General features: G+C 44.9%; 2 protein-coding genes across 5 annotated transcripts; one reads left to right on the forward strand and one right to left on the reverse strand.

The window, feature by feature from the left end:
* Positions 1-389: 389 nt before the first annotated feature.
* Positions 390-8,527, forward strand: smcr8b (Smith-Magenis syndrome chromosome region, candidate 8b). Its single transcript, XM_034231373.1, has 6 exons — positions 390-566; positions 2,736-3,148; positions 4,020-4,768; positions 4,897-5,364; positions 5,698-6,196; positions 6,804-8,527. The coding sequence occupies exons 1-6, from the start codon at positions 390-392 to the stop codon at positions 7,249-7,251; spliced, it is 2,754 nt and encodes a 917-aa protein (XP_034087264.1). The 3' UTR covers positions 7,252-8,527.
* Positions 8,524-26,805, reverse strand: zgc:112980 (uncharacterized protein LOC503706 homolog). 4 transcript variants are annotated; one of them, XR_004570497.1, is made up of 20 exons: positions 26,702-26,805; positions 25,751-25,869; positions 25,553-25,661; positions 25,210-25,303; positions 24,917-25,067; positions 24,691-24,808; positions 22,863-22,988; positions 22,692-22,754; positions 21,082-21,204; positions 20,603-20,758; positions 20,292-20,345; positions 12,956-13,179; positions 12,795-12,874; positions 11,598-11,675; positions 11,407-11,484; positions 11,047-11,151; positions 10,840-10,945; positions 10,076-10,160; positions 8,998-9,045; positions 8,524-8,905 (listed from the first exon to the last, which is right to left on the reverse strand). XR_004570497.1 is itself a non-coding variant. In XM_034231374.1 (19 exons), exons 2-19 carry the CDS (start codon positions 25,860-25,862, stop codon positions 8,901-8,903), a joined length of 1,830 nt encoding a protein of 609 aa, XP_034087265.1. In that variant the 5' UTR covers positions 25,863-25,869; positions 26,702-26,805; the 3' UTR covers positions 8,524-8,900. The 4 variants fall into 4 exon arrangements, 1 of the variants encoding a protein (XP_034087265.1); XR_004570499.1 differs by lacking the exon at positions 22,692-22,754; XR_004570498.1 differs by lacking the exon at positions 20,292-20,345.
* Between the last annotated feature and the right edge of the window lie 185 nt (positions 26,806-26,990).

Raw genomic sequence — 26,990 nt, forward strand, 5'->3', positions numbered from 1 at the left:
AATATGGGTGAAGGGTTTTCGGTTTTCTGGCGGTCACCGAGCCACAAGTAGTTTCAGACTGAAAGTACGCACACTTATTACGAGAAACAGGAACACGAATCCCGGTACTGAGTATATCTAACCGTGTGACTGCCGCCCGCAGGGAGTTTCGCTTCTCCGTTAAGTTTTCTCTCCACAGCTGTTCCTGAAAACGCAGCTTGTTTACGTGACAGTTGTTAATGCGGAAATAAAACTCCTTTAAGTTTTTATTCCGTTCATTTCCATCGTGGTTGTAGACAACTGCGTAACAAGTCTTCAACCCCCCGGGTTGTTGTTTTGGAGTCCCGTGTGAACAGCTGACTCACCGACGGAAGTCCGGCCCGTCTCATGGGACCCGGCCCGCTGTGACGATGATCGGGTCTCCGGACCTGCTGGCCTTCACCGGCACCGAGGGGTTCGGGGAGGGAGAGGAGGAGCAGGGTCTGCCCGATGAGCTCTCTGTCCCCCTCTTGCCTCCACCAAACCCCTGGAGCTCCACCGCCCAGTTCAACAGAGACTTCATACTGGTGGCTGAATTCTCAGAACAGGTGTGTGTTTGTTTTTGGATAATAATCTGTTCCTGCTGTCATACTGGGTGAGAAAGGGTTCAATAAACAAGACACATACTTTGACTTTAACCTTTGTTTTCTGTGTTGATATGTAAATAAGTAAATGTAATAAAGTGCTATACTTCTACATCAAATGAAGTTAAACTTTATTGATATAACACCTTTTATATTCAAAGGTAACTCAAAGTGCTTCTCAAACCAAACACATTTTAAAATACTAATCTATCTCCCCCTTCCCAGGTATAACCAGAGTACTGTGATTAAAAGATCACTTAATACCAACGCAGGACTGAATAAAACAGAAATAAATAGGTACAATTAGAATACAATAAGGATAAAATACATTTCAGTTAGTAAGTAGCAAATACTTTTGATGTACTTTTACTATACTTGAGTATTTCCTCTCTATGCTACCTTATACTTTTACTCCACTTCATTTTGGAGTCAAATATTGGACTTTGTACTCGTCAACAATTTTCTGTCAGTTTATGTTACTTTGCAGATTTGGATTATCAAAACCAAATATAAACACATTCTGATACATATGTATGGTTTAAGCTACACAACCATCTTTATAAAGTGATTCAAATCAGCATTGCATGAACTTGCTGTGGAAATGAAGCAATAGTTCATTGATTCAGGACTTTTACTTCTACTTGAGAAGTCATCACTTTATTGATCTCCTAGGGAAATACAAAATATGACAGCAGCAGGTAAGACAGACTATATACAGATGTTTAAAACATTAAGTCCTCCATAGTTCTGCTAGTAAACCCTGCTCTATACAATTCAATACCTGAGGTCAGTTTACATAAATGTGCTGTAAGTGTACTACTGTTGCAAATAATAAAGAAACCAAGACTTAAACAAATAGTGCATTTCCTTTTGTTATCCTTGATATTTTCACAATGTAGATAATATAATAGTATATAATAACTATGTGACATAAGGTGTTGAATAATAATAATGATATATTGGAAAATTTCATTGTTTTATTAGTTAATCAATTTGAAAGAATAACGAAAGTTCTTCAACAAAAGAAAAACGAGTTATTTAATTATTTGATATATTCTTTAAATAAAAATTGTGGTTGTGTTGCTTTTATTTCTCTTTTACGATTATGGTGTGTCCATTGAAAGTGAGTGTAATTAAATGTATCCAGGAAGTCTCAATGAGATCAGCATCTCTTATGTAAGAGAGATTAAATTACGTATACTCTTCAAAATACGAGCAGTCAGTCACACAAAGCAGCCATTGCACACAAACCAGTTTTGAAACTGAAAGTAAAGTGATGCTGATTTCTTCATCCAACCCTTGCTGAAATAATGATGACATATGATTGAAAATTGTGTGAATCTCAGTAGACAAATAAATCACACAACATTAAAGATTCTCAGTAGAAACTAAAAGTAAAAACTAGGACCATCTGCACTTTTAGTACAACAACAACAAATACAACAATGCCTGGTAGTATTCTGTACATGTTTTTGTTGTGTAATTCTAGCCAATTCTCTATTATGAATGTTAAGAAATGTACAACAATGAAATATACAAATATATGTTCTATATTTTTCATTTAATCAATTGATAGTTTACACTCAACATCATTTTAGAAAATACTGAGAAATAGCTCATCACAACTTCCTTAACCCAGTTTGACATTTTCAAAGATATATTTTATTTACAATTACAAACTCAAAACAGAGAACTCCAATATTTATAAAACTCAATCCCTCAATCAAATCAGTACCTTTGTTCCCTTATTAATTGATGACTCCATCAACATTTCCCAGATCCTGAGGTGAAGTTTACAAATGTCTTGTTTGTTTTAAATAAACAGACTGAAAACCCTATTATAAAGAGCAAAAAGCAGAATGTACTCTGGAGAAGCTGCTACCAGAGATTGTTATGGTGCTTTGGCTTACAAAGCAAGTACAATTACAAAATATAGATTATCTGAATGTAGTGGGCGATTCACTTTTGTAGTCAAATGACTGTTATTTTTAGAACAACATCAGACCTTTTAATGTATCTCAGTGGTAAGTGAAGTCTTTAGTGATATTCAAAAATAATTGTAATTGTGACTCCAGGTAAATATCTATTGTATGTTGTACTGCAGCTCTTCAAACCTCTGCTGTGTGTTCACAGGTTGGACCCAAACCTGTGCTGACGATACCGGACGACCCCAGGGTCATCGGATTGTTCGACCTGAACCACTTCTCTGTGCGCATCATGTCTGTGGACTACCAGGCGTCCGGCCCGGGCCACACCCCTCCCGCATCCCCTGGCCCCCGCCTCAACTTCAGCGAGGACTCCAAAGTGATTCTTGGGGATTCAGCGGACGATGCATTTGCCTATGTGCACCACATGACCCTGTATGACCTTGAGGCTCGGGGCATGGTGCGTCCTTTCTGCGTGGCGTACATTTGTTCCGACCAGAGGAAGCTGATGGAGAACTTATCTGAGCTGTCGACAGGCTTCTCTCAGGCCTCCGACAGCCTCAAGACGGGGAACAGACAGGCGTTCTCTATGGAGCTGCAGAGAAAATTACAAGAGCTTGAGTAAGATTAGTATTTACTTCGATGAAATATTAATATACATCTTTAGAGACGGAAATACATTTCCATATTGGCCAATACATCACCTGATACACTTCAAGTTTCACACAGCCCAGAGTGTTAGTCCTGATACAAACCAACATTGTAAGAGATTGAGAAGGGCTGTCTTCACAGTTGGAATTGCAAATGAATGTAGGAAGAACAAACAAAACAATTCCCCTTCGGTCTGTGTGGAGATATCATAGGCGACATCTAAAATCAACATAACATTAGTATGCTTTAATCTCAACATATTGCCCCTGGGAAATATACATTTTTGAGAAAATAAAACCTTTTATTTTAAGGTTTGACATAATAGGAGAAGGTTTAGCTGGGGAACAAAAATCATTGAGAACACAAAGTTTAGGGCCTTCAGGGAATTTCATCAAATTTGGCACAAAAGCCCATTTGGACTCAAGGATGGTCAAAGTTCACTCTCACCTTTACAAAACATGTTTTTGGCCATGGTAAGATGGTAATTATGAAAATTAAACACAAAGTCAAATGATGCAATTTTGGAGAAACAGACAACTTGACTAGTTGACAGAAGGTTATAGCCGGGCTGCAGTTCATCTAGTTTGAACAATCTTTCCTCAAAATGCAGTTTCTTTTTCTTTTTCTACTCCAGAAACTTTTTTTGGACACCACAACTTTGGTATTCTGTGAAATATAAAGAGCTTTTCCCTGGCGGCGATAGAATGAGTCCCATTGTGTGAACTCCTTTGGCAAGGGCTTGAATGCTACAGACGTTCATGCATATGTAAAAGCCCTGCACTCCAGTTTTAAGTTACTCTCCAAGGCTGCTGAATAAATCAACTCTTTCTGACTGTTTCAGGTACACACGGTTGACCCTGCATCAGGAGACTGATCCTCCTCCAAGAAAGGTAAACGCAAAGCAGGGAGAGAAAGCAGATGAGATTGAAGCTGTAGAGCGTTCAATCCTAAATCATAGAGAGCTCCTGCGCCAGGTCACTTCCTACCCAAACAGGAAGCTGAAACATCCTGACTTCCTGCCTTACGACCCAGCCGACTCCCTCACTGATCCAACAGCGTTACTGCCTCCTGAGCCCGGTCCCTCCTCCTCCTTCTCCTTCTCCTCCTCCTGCAGGTCTGAGCGCCGTCTGAAGCCTCTCCAGGAGCTTTGCAACTCCTACTTCCTGTCTCTGATGAAGGAGCAGCTCGCTGACACAGAGCGCCATCTACGTGGGGACAGGAGTGTGCTGCGGACGACAAGCACCATACAGTCGTTGTCCAGGAGGCTCACGCTCACCAACTTCCTGTTTGAGCTTTGGAGGCCAGAGGAGGGATCTGAGGAGGAGCGAGAGAGCGCTGAGGCCGAGCTGCAGAGGGCGACGGGGAATAAGAGCGGCGTCGAGGCCTTTCAATCCGAACCAATGAACATGGAGTCGTTCTGCTCCTGCGTGGAGGAGATCCCCATCAAAATGGAGGCAGGAGATGACAGGACAATGACCCCTGACCCCAGCGTTGCCATGGAGATGACGGGGAGTGTGAGCAGCAGCGACAGCATCGAAGTGCTCGGGACGGAGAAGTCTTATCAGACCCAGCATGGCTCTGACAGCAGAGGTACTGAAAGACAATTAGCTGATTGCTTACAGTGAATATCTTTTATTTACGAGGTTGATGTGTGTACTTTAGAAGGAATGCATATTGCAGTATTTGGCCCCTCTGACACGGTTCCCTCTCTTCAACAGAAACCTCAGTCGGGATGACGGACTCCTCTTACAGGCGAGCCGCAGTAGATTCAGGCATCAGGCGCGGCAGAGTGTACGCCAGACGAGCCAACAGTGAAGACAGCATCGAGGTTCTGAGCACCACCGAGTCCATCTTTCCTGACGACCTCACCGCCATCACCGAGGAAGAGTCGGATCAACAAGCTCTTACTAACGGCTTTGAGAAAGAGGAGGAAATACTGGCAGAGTGTGAATCTGGCGATGTCCTCAAGAAGAGGAAGACATTCAAAGCAAGTACTTCAGTTTCTGAGGATGAAAACGAGGAGCATGCTCAGGAATATGACGGTCGTGCTGACGGAGAAGAGACCTCAAAGCAAAAAACTGTTAGTGGTGAGGTTATAATGAAAGAGGAGAAGGTCGTTGAATGTTTGACGAGCAATCATGTCCATGAAGTCAACGGTCCTGAGAAGATGTCCAAACCAATGCCAGGTAAAACATCTGCTACAATATTTATGTCTCAAGCACCATTTAAGTATACAATAACAATTATTTGGCTAATATTAAAAACATAAGTTTGTCAAAACCTCTATTTTATTCTGCTTGATTTCACTGGATCAAAATATATCGATATGGAAATAATCTGCTCCAGTTCAAAATGAGAATAAACTTTATTATGACAAGTAGTCCAGCAGTATAAAAGATTAGCTGTGGACGCAGAAATAAACAGACAAGCACACAATAGTTAAACAAAACTATGAAAATACGACAGAGTTTAATAAACCAGAAATAGGCATTAACATGAAATAAACTGTTCTTTTTTAGATGAAGTAACGGTGGAGTCGAAGCCTCGCTTGTCTGTAGTCCATCGGACGGTGCGGTCGGTGCTTGACCTTCATGTGAACTTCGCCCCTGCTGTAGCTCTGGCAGAGGTCGACCGCTGGTCTCCGCCCTGCTCTCCTCTCCGGCTGCTGAGCGTGGACGAGGCGTCCGACTGCACCAGCATCACCGGCTCCACCGAACCGCCGTCTCCAACTCAGAACGTCCACAGCCGCTCCCGCTCCCATCGGAGGAGGAAAGCCGGACTGAGAGCCCTCAGGTTCCTCAAACAGAACTCCTTCTCCCAGCATGCCTTGTTTTGTCTCCTGAGCGGCCGGCCGCTGGTCGTCATCGGAGGCGACGAGAGTTTGGTCAGGAAGCTGGTGGACGCTCTGAGTCTCTTCCTGCCGGCTCTCGGTCCTGATGGGAGCGCTGTGAAGGCGTCTCTGACCGCAGCGCTGCAGCTGACCGACCTGCTCACCTGGAGACTGATAGGAATACACAGGTACAACAATTGTTAGATGTTGATATATGACATTATTATATTACCATTTGTTTTGTGTCTTAGCCCTTTCCTCACTTAGTTAATGTTTATGCTGAGATGCCCTGTAGTCTTTTCCTGGTTGCTTTCTTTCATTTGGTCAGACCTTTTGTAAACTGTCCATACATTAGTGTACCGACAGAATACCAGATGTACGTCACACTTAAAAAGCCATCCAGTAAATGCCAGTTTGTTAAAGCCTGTAATATTTGTGCCACAAAAAAGCTTTTGCTAATACCTTTTAGTCAGAGCCTCTTGTTTGCATAACAAAGCTAATCAGGTTTCATTTTTAATCAATACATGTTAATCTTTGTTAATGTTTACTGTAATACAAAAGCTCAATGCACCATAATACCGTTATTGTTAATTTGCTCATATGCAGTTAAATGGAGATGTTGATTGTTGATGTTTTTAATGTTTGATCTTGACTTTGGGTATGATTTAAAAATCGATTGGTGGATGTTCATGTATGTTTCATGCATAATGCAAAAGAATAGTGATGTTTCAATGTGAAAATGAAAACAATTAAAAACGTATAAAAGTGACATACTCTTCTTCTCTCTTTAACCAGATCCGCCTCCAGCTCTCTGGCCAGCATCCTTCACTCTCTGACTCGCTACAGTCGTTACTTGGCGCTGTTGGACCTGGACCAGAGGACGCTGCAATGTCCGTCGTACTCCGGCTCTCTGATTGGTCGACTGGCTGACCCTCACTCTGGCATCAGCCGAGGAATCACCTACCTGCTGCACCTGGAGAGCTGCCTGACTGCACTGGCCAACCAGGCGCTGCTGTGCACCTTTAATCCTGCGTTACTACGTCCACACAAAGCTGGAGGGAACGATGGCGCAGAGGAAAATAACTTCCTGTTGATGCGGGGATTGTGCACCAGTGACAATGATTTGAAAGTGATGAACTTCCTGTGTGACCTCATCAAACAGCGCCACGCAGGACGTGGACCACCGGTTTTAAGATTCTCTTACAATTCAATGCACTTGCATAAGAATACATATACAGCATAAACAAATGAAGGACAGAAATAAAAGACTAGTCATGAAGATAGTCTATAATAATACCTACAGCAGTGCGCTGATTCGTCTAATCTAAGTTGTGTTATCTGACACCGAAGAATCAGGCTTTTATGTTTTTATCTGCAGTGATGAAAGTTTGTGTGTATGCATGATTTTTACTCCATGATGGTGTTGGTCATGTATCTTTAGGTTACTGGACACAAATGCACCAGTGCCCCTCTGGCACCAAAGACTTTTACTGATGCTGGCAGCCTCCACACATGAAGTATCAACTTTTATTGGAGTGCGTTTTTAAACTGAAGGCTTATTACTGAATGACATGTGAACTCGTTGAATTGAGCCGCATTTAAACAATGTGTAATTTAAAGGGACATTTCAGATTGTTTGGAGTGGGTATGCACGAGAAACATATGCAGTCAGTGGTGGCACATCCCAGTCTGAAGAAACAGATCGGTGTACCAGCTAGAGGCAGCAGCACAACCTATTTTAGCCACCTAAAAATCAGTAACGGTCTGAGTGTGTGCTGTATTTAGAATGGTTTAACAGCTTCAGCCTGCTGCCAGTCTTTTTCCTAGCAGGAACTAAAGCTGTAATGTATGCTGTCTTCAAGATCACCAGTTAATTGACAAAAAAACTAAAGTTGCTGGTTTATTCTGCATCAATCAGTTCGTTTTTTTGTGTTGCTGTCACTTTGTTGAATCAGAACTTACCCTTTACAATACCAAAGTCACACAACACAAACGCACCAAGGCAGAATAGACCAGCAACTCCTAAAATTACTCTTTTTGTCAATGGTGGTTTTGAAGAGAACATAGATAACATCTTCAGCTACTTACAGAAAAGGGTGATGTCAAGGTATTGCAATGATAATATCCTTAATATAGCCTACCCTTAAATTGTCTTGAGTAATTTTTTTAGGTGGCTAATACATGTTTTTACGCTGTCCTCGAGATCAGAACATGCTTTGCTCGAGTGCTTGTGCTCCTTCTTAACTGCAGATCGCCAACTACTGTAGGTTAGATACTGACTATGGACAAGTGCCTCATAAAACCCCACTTCATTAAATACGAAATGCTCCTTTAAACTCTGAACTGAAGCTAATGACAAAGCCTTGTTTAACACTGTACTTTTATTTGTGTTATTTTACTGTTGCAAATATGAGCCGATTTAAGGTTGTGTGCATTTACTCTGAAGATAAACATCGTATATTTTACATTGGGATTCAATATCAAGCAACATAAAGCAATAAAAACACCTTTTTAAAAAAGTCATATTTTCCATTTATTTTCCAACATAATGACCTCTTTGGGGCATTTGTAACAAAAGTGAATATATTCGAGTAGTTCCACAAAGTCATGAAAATAAGCATCACTCACTTGAAAGGAAAAAAATCCTTTAGTGCAGAATTAAATTCAAAACCATTTAGCAAACGGAACTGTGATCCGAAGTAGTCAACATAAAGTGTCTTTAAAGTCGTATTAATGCTGAATAACACTGAGGATCTGTTAAGAGTCTCTTCGTCAGACACATTGTAGCGTCTGTATAAAACTTCAGACACATTTTCCTGTGGCTCCTCCCTCACCACTGTGCCGAGGGCCAGGCACCGGGAGTTTGTGTTGGACAGAAACATCAGCGAGGAATCAGGCTGCAAAAACCGGAGGGATACAAACGGGTTATTCCGACATTCATCAGCTGTAGGAAGGAGGCTTTACATCAAATACTTCTGGTAACACTTACAGTCTGGTTGATCTATGCGCAAATGGAACCAGTGATCGGAGGATAAGCCTGGGGGGGAAATAAATACCATTATGTCATATCCACTCAGACTATTTTATTTCAAGGTCTTTATTAAAACTGAAGAAGGTCCCCCAGAGAGCACATCAGTCCAGGTGCATAGAAGATTTCAATCTCACTAAAATGCCCTCCAGGCTCCCTCCAGTTAGCATTGCAGAGAATACAAGTGTTACAGATCAATTCCCTTTGTATCGTCCCTTACTTCATGATATCATTTAAAGGAAACGTTGTCAATGTCACTTTTTGAGCCATTGTGTAGCCAAAATGTGACCTGCAACAGACTAGGTAAGGCTTGTTTCTTAGCGAAGCGGATTTTACAGATCTTTTAATGGTTACTCTGCTATGACCTTTGTTTAAAGCATTGTTACTTTGTTAAGAGCTCTTTCACTTCAAAAGAGAGGAATACATATATACATAAAAGCGCAATGTGTCATTATATGAAACTAACCGTGGTAAAGGGGTCATATGTGAAAATAAAAGGAGTGGCTGTTTTAATGAGGCGGTCCAACGTGTCAAAAGCACACAAAAAATGAAAACCTTTTTAATACATAAACTTATTTTTAAATTTGCAAAAACCTGCTTGTATAGCAGACCAACAAAACAGGGAGTCGACTCAACTTTACTATACATTACACACCACCAAAAGAGAAATGGACACTGCAGACTTTCCCTTTAACAGCGGGTTCTTGAACAAACAAAAAGAGCCGGAGGAAGGAACAGCTGATGAGAGTAGAGGGACTTACAGCGGACACAGAGCCTTCACTTAGCTAGTTTCAGGTCCACTGGACCGCCTACATGGTTACATCAACATCACAACAATATGATTCTGTTTTCTTCAAGGTTGCGTCTTCCTGGTCGAATGTACTTATTGTAAGTCGCTTTGGATAAAAGCGTCAGCTAAATGTAATGTAATGATACACCACGTGAAGCCTCACCACATGTGAAGGAGGCAACAGATCAGATCCAAAGCCTTTTAATACTTTTTTTTTTTAATAAGAGGAAAATAGAATAGTTCACTGACTCAAAGGGTTGTGGTGCTCACTGGTCCTCACTTGAAACGACTGAGTGTGCAGCGGCAGGAAGAAGGGGTAATAAAGTATCCCCATCTGACAGAAACAGAAGCACAGACATGCTTTTCTGTGGCACCTGAAGGCAGTTTGGTTTCTTCGTGCACAGAAACAGTGAACAGCTTCCCCCACTAGTGGCTCTGTATAGTAATGCTTCGATGATCGTGTCATTGTGTTCGTGTCTCATCAGTGTGATGCAAAGCCCTGCTGACTGGATAAAAAGATCACTGCTGATAATAACCTCAGCTCTTTGATAATTGAAATTGTTTTTTTATAAAAAAAGACTTGGCATGGTTCAGCCATCTTTCTTAGAAGTTAGTTTTTTTCTTTAAGCCGACACATCAACTCTGTTTCATTGAAAGAATACAGAGGGAACACTGGTGTTGCTGCAATTCTTAATTACTGCCACTAGGTGACACCAAAGTATACAAATACATTATTTCTCTTAAATATTATACAGCTAATGACACTACAGTGAAAGGTATAATGTAGGTGATGTGGCGTTTTACTTGGAAAACAATCATTTTCAGTGTTTTGCTGTAAACTATGTGGAAAGCTTATTTAGTTTAAAAAAGTAACCAAAATCATGGATTAATAACATAACCTGAGTTCTGTCAAACTGATACTCCTGCCCCTTTTTCAACCTCCAGATAATCAGGACATTGTGGGTTTAGTGATGAATTTATAACAAGGAAGGACTAAAAAGATGCCCGCACACCTGTCAAGTTTTCCGTCTCCTCGGAGAACTCCAGCAGGAAGGAGTTGAAGCGTTCGGGGCTGGAGGACAAAGTGCCCCACAGCCAGCTGAGAGCCCACACGTTCTCCTGAGACACAGAAACATCACTCAGATTCATGGTGTTGAGGAACATGGACGCTGTGAGAGAGTCATCAAACTGTTTATCTCTCAACAGGAACAGGAGATTACCTTAAACGCGTTGAGCACCGGGAAGGCCGGATTCAGAGGAGCATCGAGGATTCTCAAACACAAAGCTCCCGTTACCAACAGCAACAGGGCCTGATCTGGGTACTCCTGTAAACACAAACACACATATATTAAGTAGGGCTGTAATGAATAGTCCTAAACTTAATTTATGTCAATTAATTCAGTTTAAACCATCATTAATTCTAATCACGAAATATCCCAACTAGACATTTTGAAGCTTAAACAAACACTAATTGAGCCTTTGCACATAAAAGAGAAACATTTGGTACAGATATATTAAAAGTATATTAGCCACGTGTAACATCCATTGGTTCGAGTGTATTTGTGATCTTATGTACGAACCTCCATAAAGAATCGTGGGATCTGTATGTTTGACCCGTACTCGTCCTGAAGGGTTGAGCTCACAAAACCCATCGCTTCCTGAAGTCCAGACATGACAGAGAACAAATACTGAATTACTCCAAAAAAAATTAAAGATTGAGAATTGTCTAACCATTTCAAACCGGAACTGTATATAAATAAGAAACACTTACGAGAAGAAACTTTGGGCTCGGTCCTTGCAGAGCTTTAGGCGTGTTAGCGACATTGATTAAACTGGCCCAACACTGAGGCTGGATCAGAAAGATATCAGAAGTACAATCACACATTGCAACATGCTGGGCTCGTCATACATGTATTTCTACTACAAATTCACACACATTAGAGAACTTTAGGTCAATACACTTTTCAAAACAAACTGTTTTTTTCCCTTTTAAAAAGCACTGCAGTCTGTGCACATGCTCTACAGAGTGGAGCAGTGACGAGTCCTAAAACCCGGACGTGAGTCAGCATTTTACCACTACCGGTTCCCTCGTCTCAGAGTCAATAGGATTTCTCCATAGGATTTTGGAAAATAGTTGGAAATAAGGTCTGTGGTTAACACAAATGTAAAAGACGGATCACGTTTTGTTCTACGACATTAAATACATCAGCAGTGACCCCACTGGGGATTTTTGAAGAGTTTACGTGTCTGAAAAACGATGGTTGTTAACAAGTGGCTGAATAATAGGACTACAGAAGTTGTCGAGGACGTTGTACGTCATTACACCGAACACGTAAACATTGCCGCTAAGTTAGTTTGCCCTGTTCTGCTTGAAAGCAAGTACCTGTCTCCTCTTCAAACAAAAGCTTCAACTTGTACAATTTTGAATCTGTAGTTTTGAATATGGATCTTAAGTTGGACACACACACACACACACACACACACACACACACACACACACACACACACACACACACACACACACACACACACACACACACACACACACACACACACACACACACACACACACACACACACACACACACACACACACACACACACACACACACACACACACACACACACACACACACACACACACACACACACACACACACACACACACACACACACACACACACACACACACACCACTATTTCAGCGACTTGGAGCGCATCAACGTAGAACTTTTTTGGGCTCTAAAAACACGATTGAGCCAAAGCTTTTTGGTCAATACCACTTGGACTCCAAATCAAAACCAGCAATCTTCCGATACCAAAGTCCTGTTGCCTCCAGATTCTCACTTCATATAACTGTTTCAGAGTCTACAAAAGCCTGAATAACTCAAATAATGTGATGTTTTAAAAGAGCTGTTGTTCTTATGTGTTGATTAATTGTGAAACTGAGCAGTGTTAGCAGACTTACATCAGCGTAGACAGCAGGGCAGCATCTATGAACCCTGAGAGCAAACCTGACCAGAGTGACACAAGTCAGCGGCACAGCATCTGCAGAGTGGAGACTTATGAGAAACTCTTCTTTTTATTCAAATAAAAAGCTGTTATACAAGTAATTTATCTACATCTGACCTTTAATCGGCTCCCACGCTGTATCAAAGGAGAGCTTTGATGACTGAAGGACCACCAGCTTTGGTGCCGTTGCCGTTTGAAAGACGAGAAGATAGAAGAGGAAGAGTTGTGGCGTGAAGCGGGAGGCGGGGGGGTTCACTGTGGGGAGCAAACTGCCCAGAGCGGACGGCAAGTCCCCCATCATGCACATGAAGAACGGGATGAGGTCCTGCACCTGTTGGAAGCTACCGAGAAGCAAAACAAATGCAGCAAGTCAACAACTTGATGTCACGTCTGAAAAAAAATGGACATCTATGCATTAATGTTGTCGGACATTTCCCAGACTGTCAATAAATATTCCTTAGTATTTAGCACACAGAACATAATAAAGGATACAATTATTAAGATGTCGTTTTTGGGGGGATAATCAGGACACTACACTAGTAGTGAAATATAATATGTACATTTGCTATTTTCTACCAATTGTAGGCATAGAGGACATTTTTGTCGTCTAAGGTATTGGTTATCTGACACTGCACAGAAAATAGAAAAATGCATACAAATTAGGGCTGCACGATATATCGTGTCGTGAAGATAATCGCGAAATGCGAATGCGCGATATTCACATCGCAGGACGTGTGATTTCTTTAATTTTAATTTTTTAGGACGTGTGAAATTAAGTAGGCAAATTAACTCAAACACGTCATGTTACAATTATTTTGCTGCTTGCTATAAAAGGAAAACGTGCGCGGCTCTCATGTCAGGGGTACTTGAGTGAGTGACATGCAGGCTCTGCATGCACAGCAAACCACCAATCACAATCAAATCTCCAAAGCAAACGGACCCCGTGATTAAAGGTAAAAACACTGAATAAAGTAGTTTCATGTGTTTCTCCAGGGCAGTTCGGCGATGCTAACCGAGCTAGCTCAGCTTGTTGCTCTGATAACTTAAGATCCAGACGTCCATGACTAAAATCCTTCATCCGGTTAAATATAGTGGTATAAAAATACCAATTGTATAGCATTAAAGTTCAAGAAAGGATGGTTTGCGGGGAAAAAAAACGGTATTTTCTTCAATTCCTGTATGTTTTCATATAGCAATATATATCACAGGGGGGAAAAAAATCGCAATGTCAGTTTTTTCCAATATCGTGCAGCCCTAATACAAATAATTGTAATGTATTCCAGACAGTACAAAAACTATAGGTTACTTACGTAACCCCAGTTCTCAGAGTAACATGAAGTGAGATGTCTCACTATGGGATGCGCCTCATCGCGGAGCAAACAGAAGCATCAATCTGATTACGCCAATCCTGATTGGCTGGTGATCTTGACGTCAGCGTCAGGGAATTCACCCCCTATAAGTAGCTTGCGCCACGACGCATGCGTCATTCAAAATAAGCACCTCTTCTCGCTTCACCATAGCAAGGAGGGCCGTCTGGTGAGACATCTCACTTCATGTTACTCTGAGAACTGGGGTTACGTAAGGAACCTATAGTTCTCATTCATAACACTCCGTTCGATGTCTCACTATGGGAAATTGTAGCTCCCGTATTGTCAGACGAGCTTATCTCGAAAATCACCAAACCAACCAGAACTTAACAGGTAGAGCTCTGACTCAACCAGGTGCCCAGCACTGCTTGAGTCACACTGGGAGCAGAATGTCCAGCCTGTTAAGAGGCGGACAAAAGTGAGCGGCGAGGACCAGCTCGCCGCTGCACCAATGTCTTGGATGGGAGACATCCTGGACAGAGCCCAGGATGCAGCCAGACCCTGAGTCGAAAGAGCTCGGGACCCGAGGGTGCCTGCGAACTCTGACTCGTATGAGCCCCAAAGCAATTGCTTCCACAAACCAGTGGGAGAGCCGTTGCTTAGTAACAGGCTTGCCCTTATAAGGGTTAGCCCAGGACACAAGGGGTTGGTCATTATGACGAAGCACCCTTGATCTGTCCCTGTACGTGCGTAAAGCACGGGCTGAACACGGCAAATCCGGCTGCTGTTCCCCGGAGGAATACAGTGGCGGGGAGGATGCCTCAATGTCAAATGTGGTACCTGAACCAACCGCCTTAAGATAAAGGTAGGGTTGGGCTTCAACCACACTCTGTTTGCCCTGGGGCGAACTGAGTGCATGAAGACTGTACAGATAGCGCATGAGTGCCACTGGCTCGCTTGGCAGCTGCCAGGGTCAGCTTCATGTCACACTGTATTCAGATTGTACCACTCACGGGCCAGGCCCATAGAGCCAAGCGCTCTGGGTGTGGGTGAAAGATTGCCCCCCCCCGCTTGGGACAGTATGTCCCTGCGTAGTGGGAGCTGCCATGGCTGCCCGCACAGAAGCTGATATATCTCCGCTGGCCAGTACATAGCTGGCCAGTGCGGAGCTATCAGGATAAGTGTGTGGCGTTGCTCTCTCACTCTGGCCAGAGTTGGGGGTATCAGAGCCAGGGGTGGCAACGCGTACAGAAGGCCCGGGGGCCAATCGTGCGCGAGTGCATCCACGCCTAACGGTGCATTTAGATCGCGCATCGAAAAGAACAGCTGACACTGAGCGTTGTCTTTCGATGCGAACAGATCCACCGTGGCTCTGCCGTAACGCACCCACAGCTGGCTCACAATCCTTGGATGTAGAGTCCAGTCTGCATAAAGTGGTATACCTCTGTACAGTAGATCTGCCCCGAGGTTCATCACTCCCGGTACGTGCGTCGCTCTCAGAGAGAGGAGACGTCTACCGCTCCATAGGATCAGTTTGCGCGCCAGTGTGTGTAACTGGAGAGAACGCAAACCCCCTTGGCGGTTAATATACGATATTGTGGTCGTATTGTCTGTCCTCACGAAGACGTGATGTCCCCTGAGGAAAGGCAGAAAGCGTTTTAGGGTGAGAAACACCGCTAAAAGCTCCAGGTAATTTATGTGTGCCCGCTGGAGGTCTCTGCTCCAGAGACCCCTCACCGGGCGACCTTCATAAATACCTCCCCAACCTGTCAGACATGCGTCCGTGGTGACCACTTTCCGTGAAAGGACAGCACCCATAGGCACACCTCGTACTAGAAGTCGGGTGCAGCCAGTGGCGCAGTGCCATTACGCATTTCAACCATAACTCTCCGCGCCGCTGAAACTCCCTCATGTGTAAGCGTCCCAGTCGTACGACCAGGATGGCTGACGCCATGAGCCCCAGCGATCGCAGGCATGATCAGAAGAGAACATGTTTGCGCAGCTGGAAAAGAGCGAGACAAGCTCTGAAAGCTTTCACTCTTTCCGCTGACAAGCGAGCTGAAAAGGGCACCGAGTTCAGGCGTATACCCAGGAAGAGTATAGTCTGTGCGGGGCACAACATGTTCTTCTCTGTGTTTATTATGAAACCCAGTTGAGCAGGTGCTTTACGAGGACATTTGTCTGCGTAACAGCCTCCTGCTCCGACTGTGCGAGAAGCAGCCAGTCGTCCAGGTAGGTCGCCAGGCGAATACCCTGTTGTCTTAACGGGGCTATCGCGGCTTCCGTACATCGTACAAACACCCTTGGACTGAGAGACAGACCGAAGGGGAGTACTCTGTATTCATAACAGATCCCCTGAAATGCGAATCTCAGATATTTCCTGTGTGGGTAATATACTGGGATGTACGCATCTTTCAGGTCGACTGATGTAAACCAGTCGTCTTGTCGCACGAGCCGCAGCAGAGATGTGTGAGTGAGCATTCTGAACTTATATCTTTTTAGATATTTGTTCAGAGCCCTCAAATCAAGTATTGGCCGAATTCCGTTCCCTCCCCGTTTGGGAACGAGGAAGTACTTGGAATAGAAGCCGCCCTGACTCTGCTCGGCGGGTACAATAGATATAGCCCTCTTTTCTAGGAGTGAGAGAATCTCTCTCTCCAGAATATGGGCTGACTCTCCTCGGGCCTGCGAATGCAGAATGCCCGAGAAGCGAGGGGGGGGTGACGGTGACTTGGAGTCTGTAGCTCCGTGTAACTGTCTTGAGAAACCCAAGCAGATGTCGTGAGCATCTCCCGCTGTATGCTCCTTAGAGCCAGCTGAGATGTCACGTCTCTTCCCCTCTGAGTCTCTATTTGTTGTGTTATGGGGCCCTCCAGTGTCTGAGCACTGTGGTGCCCCATTTCGACAATCCCCACCGACACAGCGCATGCGCGTGGCGGTGGTGCCTTCACAACCCCAGCCGGCACTGCGCATGCGCGTGACGGTGGTGCCTTCACAACCCCAGCCGGCACTGCGCATGCGCGTGACGGTGGTGCCTTCACAACCCCAGCCGGCACTGCGCATGCGCGTGACGGTGGTGCCTTCACAACCCCAGCCGGCACTGCGCGTGACGGTGGTGCCTTTACAAGCTCCAGCCGGCACTGCGCATGCGCGTGACGGTGGTGCCTTTACAGCTCCAGCGGCACTGCGCATGCGCGTGACGGTGGTGCCTTTACAGCTCCAGCCGGCACTGCGCATGCGCGTGACGGTGGTGCCTTTACAGCTCCAGCCGGCACTGCGCATGCGCGTGACGGTGGTGCCTTTACAGCTCCAGCCGGCACTGCGCATGCGCGTGACGGTGGTGCCTTTACAGCTCCAGCCGGCACTGCGCATGCGCGTGACGGTGGTGCCTTTACAGTTCCAGCCGGCACTTGCGCATGCGCGTGACGGTGGTGCCTTTACAGCTCCAGCCGGCACTGCGCATGCGCGTGACGGTGGTGCCTTACAGCTCCAGCCTGCACTGCGCATGCGCGTGACGGTGGTGCCTTTACAGCTCCAGCCGGCACTGCGCATGCGCGTGACGGTGGTGCCTTTACAGCTCCAGCCGGCACTGCGCATGCGCGTGACGGTGGTGCCTTTACAGGTCCAGCCGGCACTGCGCATGCGCGTGACGGTGGTGCCTTCACAGACCTGTCAATTGTCCGCCCTTTGAGAGAGGCCGTAGCTGCTCTCAGAAGTGGAACAGTTGACGGACTGTTTATTGTTTTTATTGTTTTTCTTTTCATTTTTTTGAGCTGCGCCCTTGGCTCAAAGCCTGGATGCGTCAGCGGAAAATGTTTTATGACAGAAAAATCAATAAGTGTGTGACATGTGTTTATGCAGACTTGAGGATGGTGTTGAGGCATCTCTCGAGGCGGCAGGAACACATTTAGAGCTGGGGAACCGTAGACTTCCAGCTCTGTCACAGAGGGGAGAAGGAGGGGCTGTCACGCCGCTCGCTTCTTCTTCCTCGACTGCTGGCCGAAATTCTGGGTTGGCTGCGCCTGGGCTGCAGCCGGAACCGGAGATTTTCTAGGCCAGCTCGCCTTCGTCCCCTGCCTGGGCTGGGGACTCGGGGCGGACTGCGACCTCTGCGTTTTCGGTATTTTGAACCGAGCAGGGTTCAGAGCAGCTTGGACGAAGGGCTGCCGCTGCGAAGGCAGCGGCTGGGCCCTTCGAGGGAGGCAGAGGTGGAGGGCCTCGTCCTCCTTCTTTTTCGACTCGCATCTCCTCTGCATGGAGGCAGGAGCGGAGCCGAAAATCCCCTCGGGAACGATGGGCATGTCAAGCACATCCTCCTTTTCCCGGTCTGGGAGGTTGGTGAGGTTGAGCCATCTAGCTCTTTCCTGCACCACCATGATCCCCATTGTTTTGCCCGTGGCCTGGACGGCGCAGCGTTGGACACGGAGACAAATGTCTGTGACCGCGGCCAACTCATCCAGAACGGCCGGTCCAGGATTACTCAACATATCCTCACAGAGCTCCGCTTGGTATGCGGTTAGCAGTGAGGAAACGTTCAGAGCCCTGGCGGACAACGCTGCGGCTCTGTAGGACCGTTCAGTCATGGTCGACTGGAAACGGTCCAGCTTCGCTGGCAGCGTGGGGTTCCTGCTTGGTGACGGGCCCATCCTCGGTAGGAGGTGGGCTGCCACCAGCAGTTCCATCGGCGGTATGCGGAGCAGGCCGAGCCTCTGCGGGCGAGACCATGGTGAGGTCTCGCCGGGAGCTCCCGCCTGGTGAGGCGTGGGGCTCCGTTCCCGCGTCTCTTGCCGCCACCGGGTCCCGGCCTGACACGGCGTGGGATCCCGGTTCCACAGTGAGGGGCTCAGTCTCTGCGGCGGACGCCCCCGTGTTTTGATTGCCTAACGGCGAATCAGTGGACATGAGGGAGTCCTGTTCCAACAAGCTAGCTTGGTGTGCTAGCCGTTGGTGGAGGCTCTTTCGGGTGAAACGGGCACAATGCCCGCACGAGCCGGGGTTGTCGATAGCCTCCTGGGCGTGTTCCAGCCCGAGGCAGGACGAGCAGACCTGGTGTGAGTCTGTGCCTGCTATCTTCAACCCGCAGCCGCATGACCGAGCCTCCGAGTCCCTGACTCCTCTGGTGTGAGAGGGAGAGGCGTCCATCTTGTTCGCCTCGTGGCGTGGAGAGGACCCGCTCGTAACAGGTACGTCGTTGAGAGAAAAAGTGTTACCAACCCGTCCTTAATACAGAGAAAAAGGGACGGTGTGGGTCCTTTGTTCTCAAAGAATATTGACTGGTGTGTCAATATACTTCTAATCCTTTTCTCCTCCGTGAGAGAGAAAAAGAAAAGCGTCCTCGCTACCGTGGTGTCGGTAGTAAGGGGAAGCTAGCTAGCAACAGGTGCGTAGCTAGCTTGCAAAAAATCAAAACCTTACCTTACTTTCCGGGGAAAGAAACGGCGAGGTCGATTTTAATACTAACTGGCGTTAGTATTACCGTCTTCTTGCGAAGCAGAAGGAGTAGCCGGCGAGCGCCCGTCGACCGAAATGGTTATATTTGGGTTCAGTCTGTGGACCGTTAAGCTTGTCCGGCTACTATAGAGATGTGCTCTGAAGCGAGAAGAGGTGTTTGAATGACGCATGCGTCGTGGCGCAAGTTACTTATAGGGGGTGAATTCCCTGACGCTGACGTCAAGATCACCAGCCAATCAGGATTGGCGTAATGAGATTGATGCTTCTGTTTGCTCCGCGATGAGGCGCATCCCATAGTGAGACATCGAACGGAGTATTATGAATGAGAACGCTTCATCTCCTAGCCTTTAGTATAAAGAAAGTATTTTATTTATTTTGCTCAAAACAACAGTGGGATTGTGTAAAATCATTTGAAAAAGGTTAAATTGTTCAAATGAATGAATATTTGGTAGTAATGATCAAAACTAAAGTTGGTTTAAAGATTGGACTCAGTATAGGTGGAATATAATATGAATAGATAAGATTGACTAAAGATATAAGAGCAAGATTTTCAAAGTGAAACACAAAGGGTTCAATCTCACATACCTGGAGTTAAAAGACCATCAAAAGACACTTGTTACTTGTTAAATACACAATGAAATTATACTCAAAACACAGTTCTGCTTCAGTCAAGCAGGTTTAGTTTTAAGACGTACAGTACGGGATTGTCCGTCTCGACAACGCGTAGGTAGCGGCACAATTCTTTGTATCTGTAGACAGAAATACCAGACAAGTTTCATTTCATTAGTAGAAGAAAAGCTGAAGAGTGTGGCAGGACAGCTAAAGCGTGGATGGCTGCTACGTCTTCTCTCCTGCAATATCTTTATGGCTTATACTGTATACTGTCACTGTTAAAGGAGCGAAAAGTGAAGATTGCCAACCACTACGCTTTAGCTGCGCATAGGACAAAAGACTGTGGAATCAATTATACTGTGAAAGAGAGAGGGTGTGAGCGTGTGTTTTGTACCTGTGCTGTCGCTGTAGTAGTTCTGTTCTCAGTAGAACTACAGAAATCTGTTCAACTAGGAAGTCCTTCTTGCCTTTGTCTTTGCGGAAACCCGTCACGTTCTGCCCCTTCAGCACAGACACCAGCAGGACATCATCCCAAGGACGGACATTCAGACTGAAGCACATACACTCACAAAGTTATAATGTGAAACCTTGTGGATCAAAAACAACAAACACGGTTGTGAACTGATGCCTCAGAGACACATTTGAACACACACACACACACACACACACACACACACACACACACACACACACACACACACACACACACACACACACACACACACACACACACACACACACACACACACACACACACACACACACACACACACACACACACACACACACACACACACACACACACACACACACACACACACACACACACACACACACACACACACACACACACACACACACACACACACACACCTGTTTTTCACGCTCTTCAGCTCAGTGGGGAAATACAGCCGCTTGTAAAAATCGTGCAGTTTGTTTTGGAACCCTGTCGGGAAATCAGCCATCACCATCTGTCTCTGCATAGCCATTATGACCCTGAAAAACCCCAACACATGCAGGGAAGAAGACGTTAGATATTCATAAACAAATGAATGAACAGACAGGATGCAACACACGGTGTGAATGTGTGTGTGTGTGTGGAACTGCACACTGCTAAAGCAGCCTCCCTCTCCTCTGTCATCATCCTTTTGGACCTGTCTGCTGCATTCGACACAGTGAATCATCAGATCCTCCTTCGCACTCTCCAAGAACTTGGAGTTTCAGGCTCTGCACTTTCCCTCATCACCTCATACCTCAAAGACCGCACCTACAGGGTAACTTGGAGAGGGTCCGAGTCCGACCCTTGTCAATTAACTACAGGGGTCCCTCAGGGCTCTGTTCTTGGTCCCCTCCTCTTCTCCCTGTACACAAACTCGCTCGGATCTGTCATTAGACCGCATGGTTTTTCATACCATTGCTACGCTGACGACACCCAATTAATTCTGTCCTTTCCCCGCTCAGAGACCCAGGTCGTTGCACGCATCTCTGCTTGTCTAGATGACATCTCTCAGTGGATGTCTGATCATCACCTCAAGCTCAACAAGACTGAACTGCTTTTCCTTCCGGGAAAAGATTGTCCCACTCTTGACCTGACAATCAACATCGGCACCTCTGTTGTTTCCCCGACTCAGACTGCAAGGAATCTGGGTGTGACCCTAGATAACAACCTGTCCTTCACTGCAAACATCGCTGCTACAACCCATTGCTGCAGATACACGCTTTACAACATCAGGAAGATACGTCCCCAGCTGACTCAGAAAGCGACTCAGGTTCTGGTCCAGGCTCTCGTCATCTCACGCCTAGACTACTGCAACTCCCTCCTGGCTGGTCTACCTGCATGTGCCATCCGACCTCTGCAGCTCATCCAGAATGCAGCGACTCGTCTGGTCTTCAACCTTCCAAAATGTTCCCACACCACTCCGCTCCTCCGCTCCCTTCACTGGCTTCCGGTAATTGCTAGAATCCACTTCAAGACAATGGTACTTGCATACCATGCTGCGAATGGAACTGGCCCTTCCTACATCCAGGACATGGTTAAACCGTACACCCCAGCACGTGCACTCCGCTCTGCATCAGCCAAACAGCTCGCTGCACCCGCACTGCGAAGGGGACCCAAGTTCCCATCAGCAAAAACACGTGGGTTTGCTGTCCTGGCTCCTAAATGGTGGAATGAGCTCCCCATTGGCATCAGGACAGCAGATAGCTTACACACCTTCCGGCGCAGACTGAAAACTCATCTCTTTCGACTCCACTTTGAGCAATAGAATTACTAACAAAGCACTTTTATACTAATAAAGGACTGGCTTATCTAAAGCCAGTTGAGTAGCACTTGAAATGTTTTTGCTCTATGAAACCTGATGTACTTATATGATTCTGTTTTCCTCAAGTTTGTATCTTGTTGGTCGAAGGCACTTATTGTAAGTCGCTTTGGATAAAAGCGTCAGCTAAATGTAATGTAAGCGCGCGTGTGTGTGCGTGTTTACCGCTGCAATAACAGTAGTCTGGCTTTAGCAGCATCAGCAGTGGGAGACTGTAAAAGGAAAGTCCTGTAAAGAATCATATAATCCCGGAGGAAATTAATACACAAAAAACATAAAAGTTGTGAAAATAACCATTGAAGCTAGAACAGGAAATGCTAAATGGTGTGTGTGTACCCTGAGACTTGAAAATGTCTAATAAAGTCCTCAGTGGCTCCTAGCATCATGATGGCAGCAGCTCGGCTGTCCTGTTGATCTGCTTTGTTCAGGAAGGATGACACATACTCGTACACAGGAGTGTAACTGCAAAAAAACAACAAAAAATACAGTCATTTACAACTTGTTGATAATGTCAGTGCTCTAATGTGACATAATGGTGTTTTTGTAGCCATGCTATACAACAAGCCTTTGGTCTATTTTGTATTCACTGCATGTAGATGTCCACATACTTTTGTTCAATTTGGATTGTTTTTCATGGTATGGTTTTTGGTTGCGTCTCGAGTCTCACACACTGACTTGACACTCGACTCGTAATCTCATCGCATTCACTCAGGTTGATAATCATGTACGGATCAGTCATTTTATAGCCTTCAGTGTTTCACCTTGATTACCGAGGCAGTCTAGGTAGGAAAATCTGAGTTTAATAATGACCAGAATTAGGGATGCTCCGATCGCCAATTTCGGGGCCGATCGCCGATCACCGATCGCCGGAATCAGTATCGGCCGATACCGATCGCCGATCCGATCGAGTGGGCGGGGCCTAAATGGAAGATTTAAACATCACTTTAAATCTTCCATTTAAAGTGATGTTTAAACTCAGTTAATGCTCATTCACTGGAGCTTCCACAAACAACAATCAACTTAATTATTACATTCAAATGATGTACATTATTCAAGTGTACATTCACTTTGGATAATAACACGGGAGAAATGAGCGGAAGCGCTCTCTTTTCCTCTCTCCTTCTCTCTCTCCCCCCTCTCTCCCTCTCCTGACAGTAGTCTATCTCATGCAGCTCACTGATCCAGTAATGAGTGACCCGACAATGAAGAATAAATATATTTATAATAACTAGTTTAGCTTGTTCCAGAGGTAGATAAAATAGCTAAGTGTGTTAGGTCTAACTCTTACGGTACGTCCACACAGCAGCTTTTCAAAAATCTTGGAGCTGGGCGTGTCTGAAAGCTTGGGGATTTTTTGCGAGCAACGCGACCAACAACCAATCACATGAATCTCCCGCCCCCGACATACAAAGCAAAAAACCCCGGGGATTTTATGCGAGCAATATATATATATATATATATATATATATATAAACTCCCCAAACAGGCGAAAACTTACCAGTTTCACCCACTGTCTCTGCCACCTCCCTCCATGCCTGGTTCCTCCGGTTTGTATCCCGTTAATAGTTCTGGTCGTAAAGAACCGGGTGATTTGCTACCGTAATTTCTCGTTTGGAATATGAGGAAATGAACTGCGGTCTGGTTCTCCCTGTGTGTGTGTTTCGCTGCGCTCACCTGTCCGGCGGGCGGAGCTGCAGGATTTCTGCTTCACACACGTTGCATACCGTTATTTTACTGTCTTTTTCAGACACCTTAAAATAATGCCAGACCGGTGAAGCCATGTTGGCGAGCTTGTTTTGCCGCGCACAGAGAAAAGTGTCATGTATTTTACGTCATGCGATCGGCTCTCGCGATCGGCATGTTTAGAGAGCACCGATCGATCGGTAGAGAGTGAGTATCGGCCGATATCGATCGGTGACCGATCGATCGGAGCATCCCTAATCAGAATATTTCCCCCCTTCAATAACAGCTTCTTCTCTTACACCTAAAGACGTTTAATATCGTGAACTTTATGTGAAAAACTGTTAAGTGACCCTTATATGCTACACTGTTGTTTGGGTTGTTGGAATGACAAAGTTTGGTACAAACATACAGACTTTCACGCAAAAAGAATAACCCCTGATATATATATATATATGTATTACAGCTCTAGTACGTCACTCACTCAAAGATGCGGCAATTCTTGCGTGATTGGCTCGGACCGCACTCCTCCAGCACTCTTCCCTTCAAGAAGACATGGTACAGTGTGGAGAGCTCCTGTCTGAAGCTCTGCAGCATCGTCTCTGGACAAGAGGAAGAGACATCCAGTGGCAGTTAGATTACATGTAATTCAAGTCTGTGGTTTACCAAATGTCACTGAGATTTCCAGATGTGTTTGTGAGAGCGTCTACCTGCATTTCGGAGGTGAGAGTCTACTTCAGACAAAGTGAGGTTAAAAGTCTTCAGTCCTCCCAGCAGCGCACAGTTTCTGTGGTTGTTCCAAAAGTCACTCTTCTTGTGGCTGTTGCAGTGACACAAACCGCTGTAACACCACCACTTACACTACACACACACACACACACACACAGGACAACATTAATGCAGCTGTGAGGCACTTTTCTTTCAACAACAAATGCAAAAAAAACTTTAATTTAAGGTCATTCTGAATATATTTAACTATTTCAGACGGTAAGTCACCACATACCGATGAGGCCAGCTTGTCGCAGATGTAGCAGAAGCACTGATCACACATGAGGTGGTTATTGGGAACAGGAACAGAGACCTCACAATCTGTAGCCCTGAAAAGTACAGAAGAGAGGAAGGGTCAATAACTGAATAGAGGTAAAAAAAAAAGTAAAAAAAAGAAGAAGGACAATATTCACAAAGTATGGGAACACAAATCAAAAGAAAGATATCCTTGTGCATTTGGATGCTTTTTTCTGCTCAACTGAACTGTGACTTTCAAAGCAAGGTATAAACCGAACCGTGACTTCTGTTTACCGTTAAACCACCAAAGAGAGTGTGTGTGTGTGTGGTAATTTACTCACGTGAAGGGATGTATGGGACAGTCGTAGCGTGCGTGAGGAAGGACCTCAGCGCTGCGGGAGAAGGTGATGACCAGGTCTTCATCCAGAGCGGTGGGAGGTACAGCACACTCTGAAACACAGAAGAGGAGCAGCTATAGTTAACTCTTTATAACATGAACACCCTCACATACAGACTGCTGGTGAGTAAACAGCTGTTACCACTTTTCTTCACATCCTCCACCTCCACAATGAAAACCGAGAGTTCATTGGGTGATACGTCTTCACAGTCGTCATCATCACTGAGGATGATAATTTCTCCAGTCGTACCCATCGGAAAACTGGATAAAGAAAAGGCATTCATTAACTCAAGAATGAATACTATGCATAAGATGTTGGTCTAGTTTTTAGGCAGTGGTGGAAGGAGGATTCAGATCCTTTGATTAAATACATTATTACAATTACTGAATTAAAATGTTTTTCACAATACAATAAATTCAAGCCCAGCTCATAAAACCATAGCAAATCAAAAGTACAATTCTTTCAGTAAAATGTTTCCTTTGAGTACTTTGTTGTTGTTTTTAGATTAATAAAACTTGATACATTCCTTTTAATGTAGTTTTTTACTGCTGATTGTAACCCCTTTGTATTTGGTTGGGTCGTTTCATAGCATTGCATCATATTCTATAAAGTCATCATGGCTAAAAAGTAACTAAAACTCTTGATGATGTGCATAGTTTCCTCTGAAATTCAGTGCAATAGTAAGTATGAAGTTTCAGAAAGAAATGGAAACCCTCAATAACGAACTACAATGTCCAATAACAACTTTGCTTTCACTCCGAAACTGTTAAAGTTTACATACTGGTTTGTTAGGACTTTGGAAAGAGAGTCGATAGGTCGATACCGATACCACTGTACATGTTAAGTCTTTGTCGGAAACAATGCCTGCTTTGCTAGCTTTCACTTTGCTTCACAGTTTCACTAAACCACGTTATTATTCTCCTACTTTTAAAAGATGCTAGTTAGCGTTCCTCAAGGCAGGAAACCGAAAGTTAAATACGTGTAAAAACAGTCCAACATTATGTCAACATTAAAAGTGCATTTCTTTACTGCAACATATAGATATTAAATAAGTTGACATTGATGTTTTGATTTTAGATACAGTAATCTTACCTTAGTTGTTTGTTTAATCAATCAACAAATGAGTACATTTACTTTGGCGCTCGGCGATTCCTACGCTCAGCGTCACCGGATGTGACGTTTCCTTTTCTTCTTCGCTGGCTTTATTGGTGGATGGCAAACAGGCTTGAAGTAGGATTACCGCCACCTACTGGGCTGCAGTGTGGAGAACAAGGCTAAAGCAATACTGTTTTTTTTTATACAACTAATCTTATTTTTAGGGATAAAGACTGACTTTAAACCAAATATTGCACATTTTAATTAGAATTACAACAATGTGGCA

This window comes from Gymnodraco acuticeps, unplaced genomic scaffold, assembly GCF_902827175.1.
Source record: "Gymnodraco acuticeps unplaced genomic scaffold, fGymAcu1.1, whole genome shotgun sequence".
Taxonomy (NCBI): Eukaryota; Metazoa; Chordata; class Actinopteri; order Perciformes; family Bathydraconidae; genus Gymnodraco; species Gymnodraco acuticeps.

What these genes read in the sequence shown, in the direction of transcription:
- zgc:112980 (XM_034231374.1), bottom strand. Translation starts at nt 25,862, where the DNA reads ATGGGTACGACTGGAGAAATTATCATCCTCAGTGATGATGACGACTGT. An exon ending in TCCCACGATTCTTTATGGAG is followed by an intron (nt 11,152 to 11,406) that starts GTTCGTACATAA and finishes TTGTGTTTACAG; the next exon opens with GAGTACCCAGATCAGGCCCT. An exon ending in GGAGACGGAAAACTTGACAG is followed by an intron (nt 9,046 to 10,839) that starts GTGTGCGGGCAT and finishes TTTCCCCCCCAG; the next exon opens with GCTTATCCTCCGATCACTGG.
- smcr8b (XM_034231373.1), top strand. Translation starts at nt 390, where the DNA reads ATGATCGGGTCTCCGGACCTGCTGGCCTTCACCGGCACCGAGGGGTTC. An exon ending in TGGCTGAATTCTCAGAACAG is followed by an intron (nt 567 to 2,735) that starts GTGTGTGTTTGT and finishes GTGTGTTCACAG; the next exon opens with GTTGGACCCAAACCTGTGCT. An exon ending in GCATGGCTCTGACAGCAGAG is followed by an intron (nt 4,769 to 4,896) that starts GTACTGAAAGAC and finishes TCTCTTCAACAG; the next exon opens with AAACCTCAGTCGGGATGACG.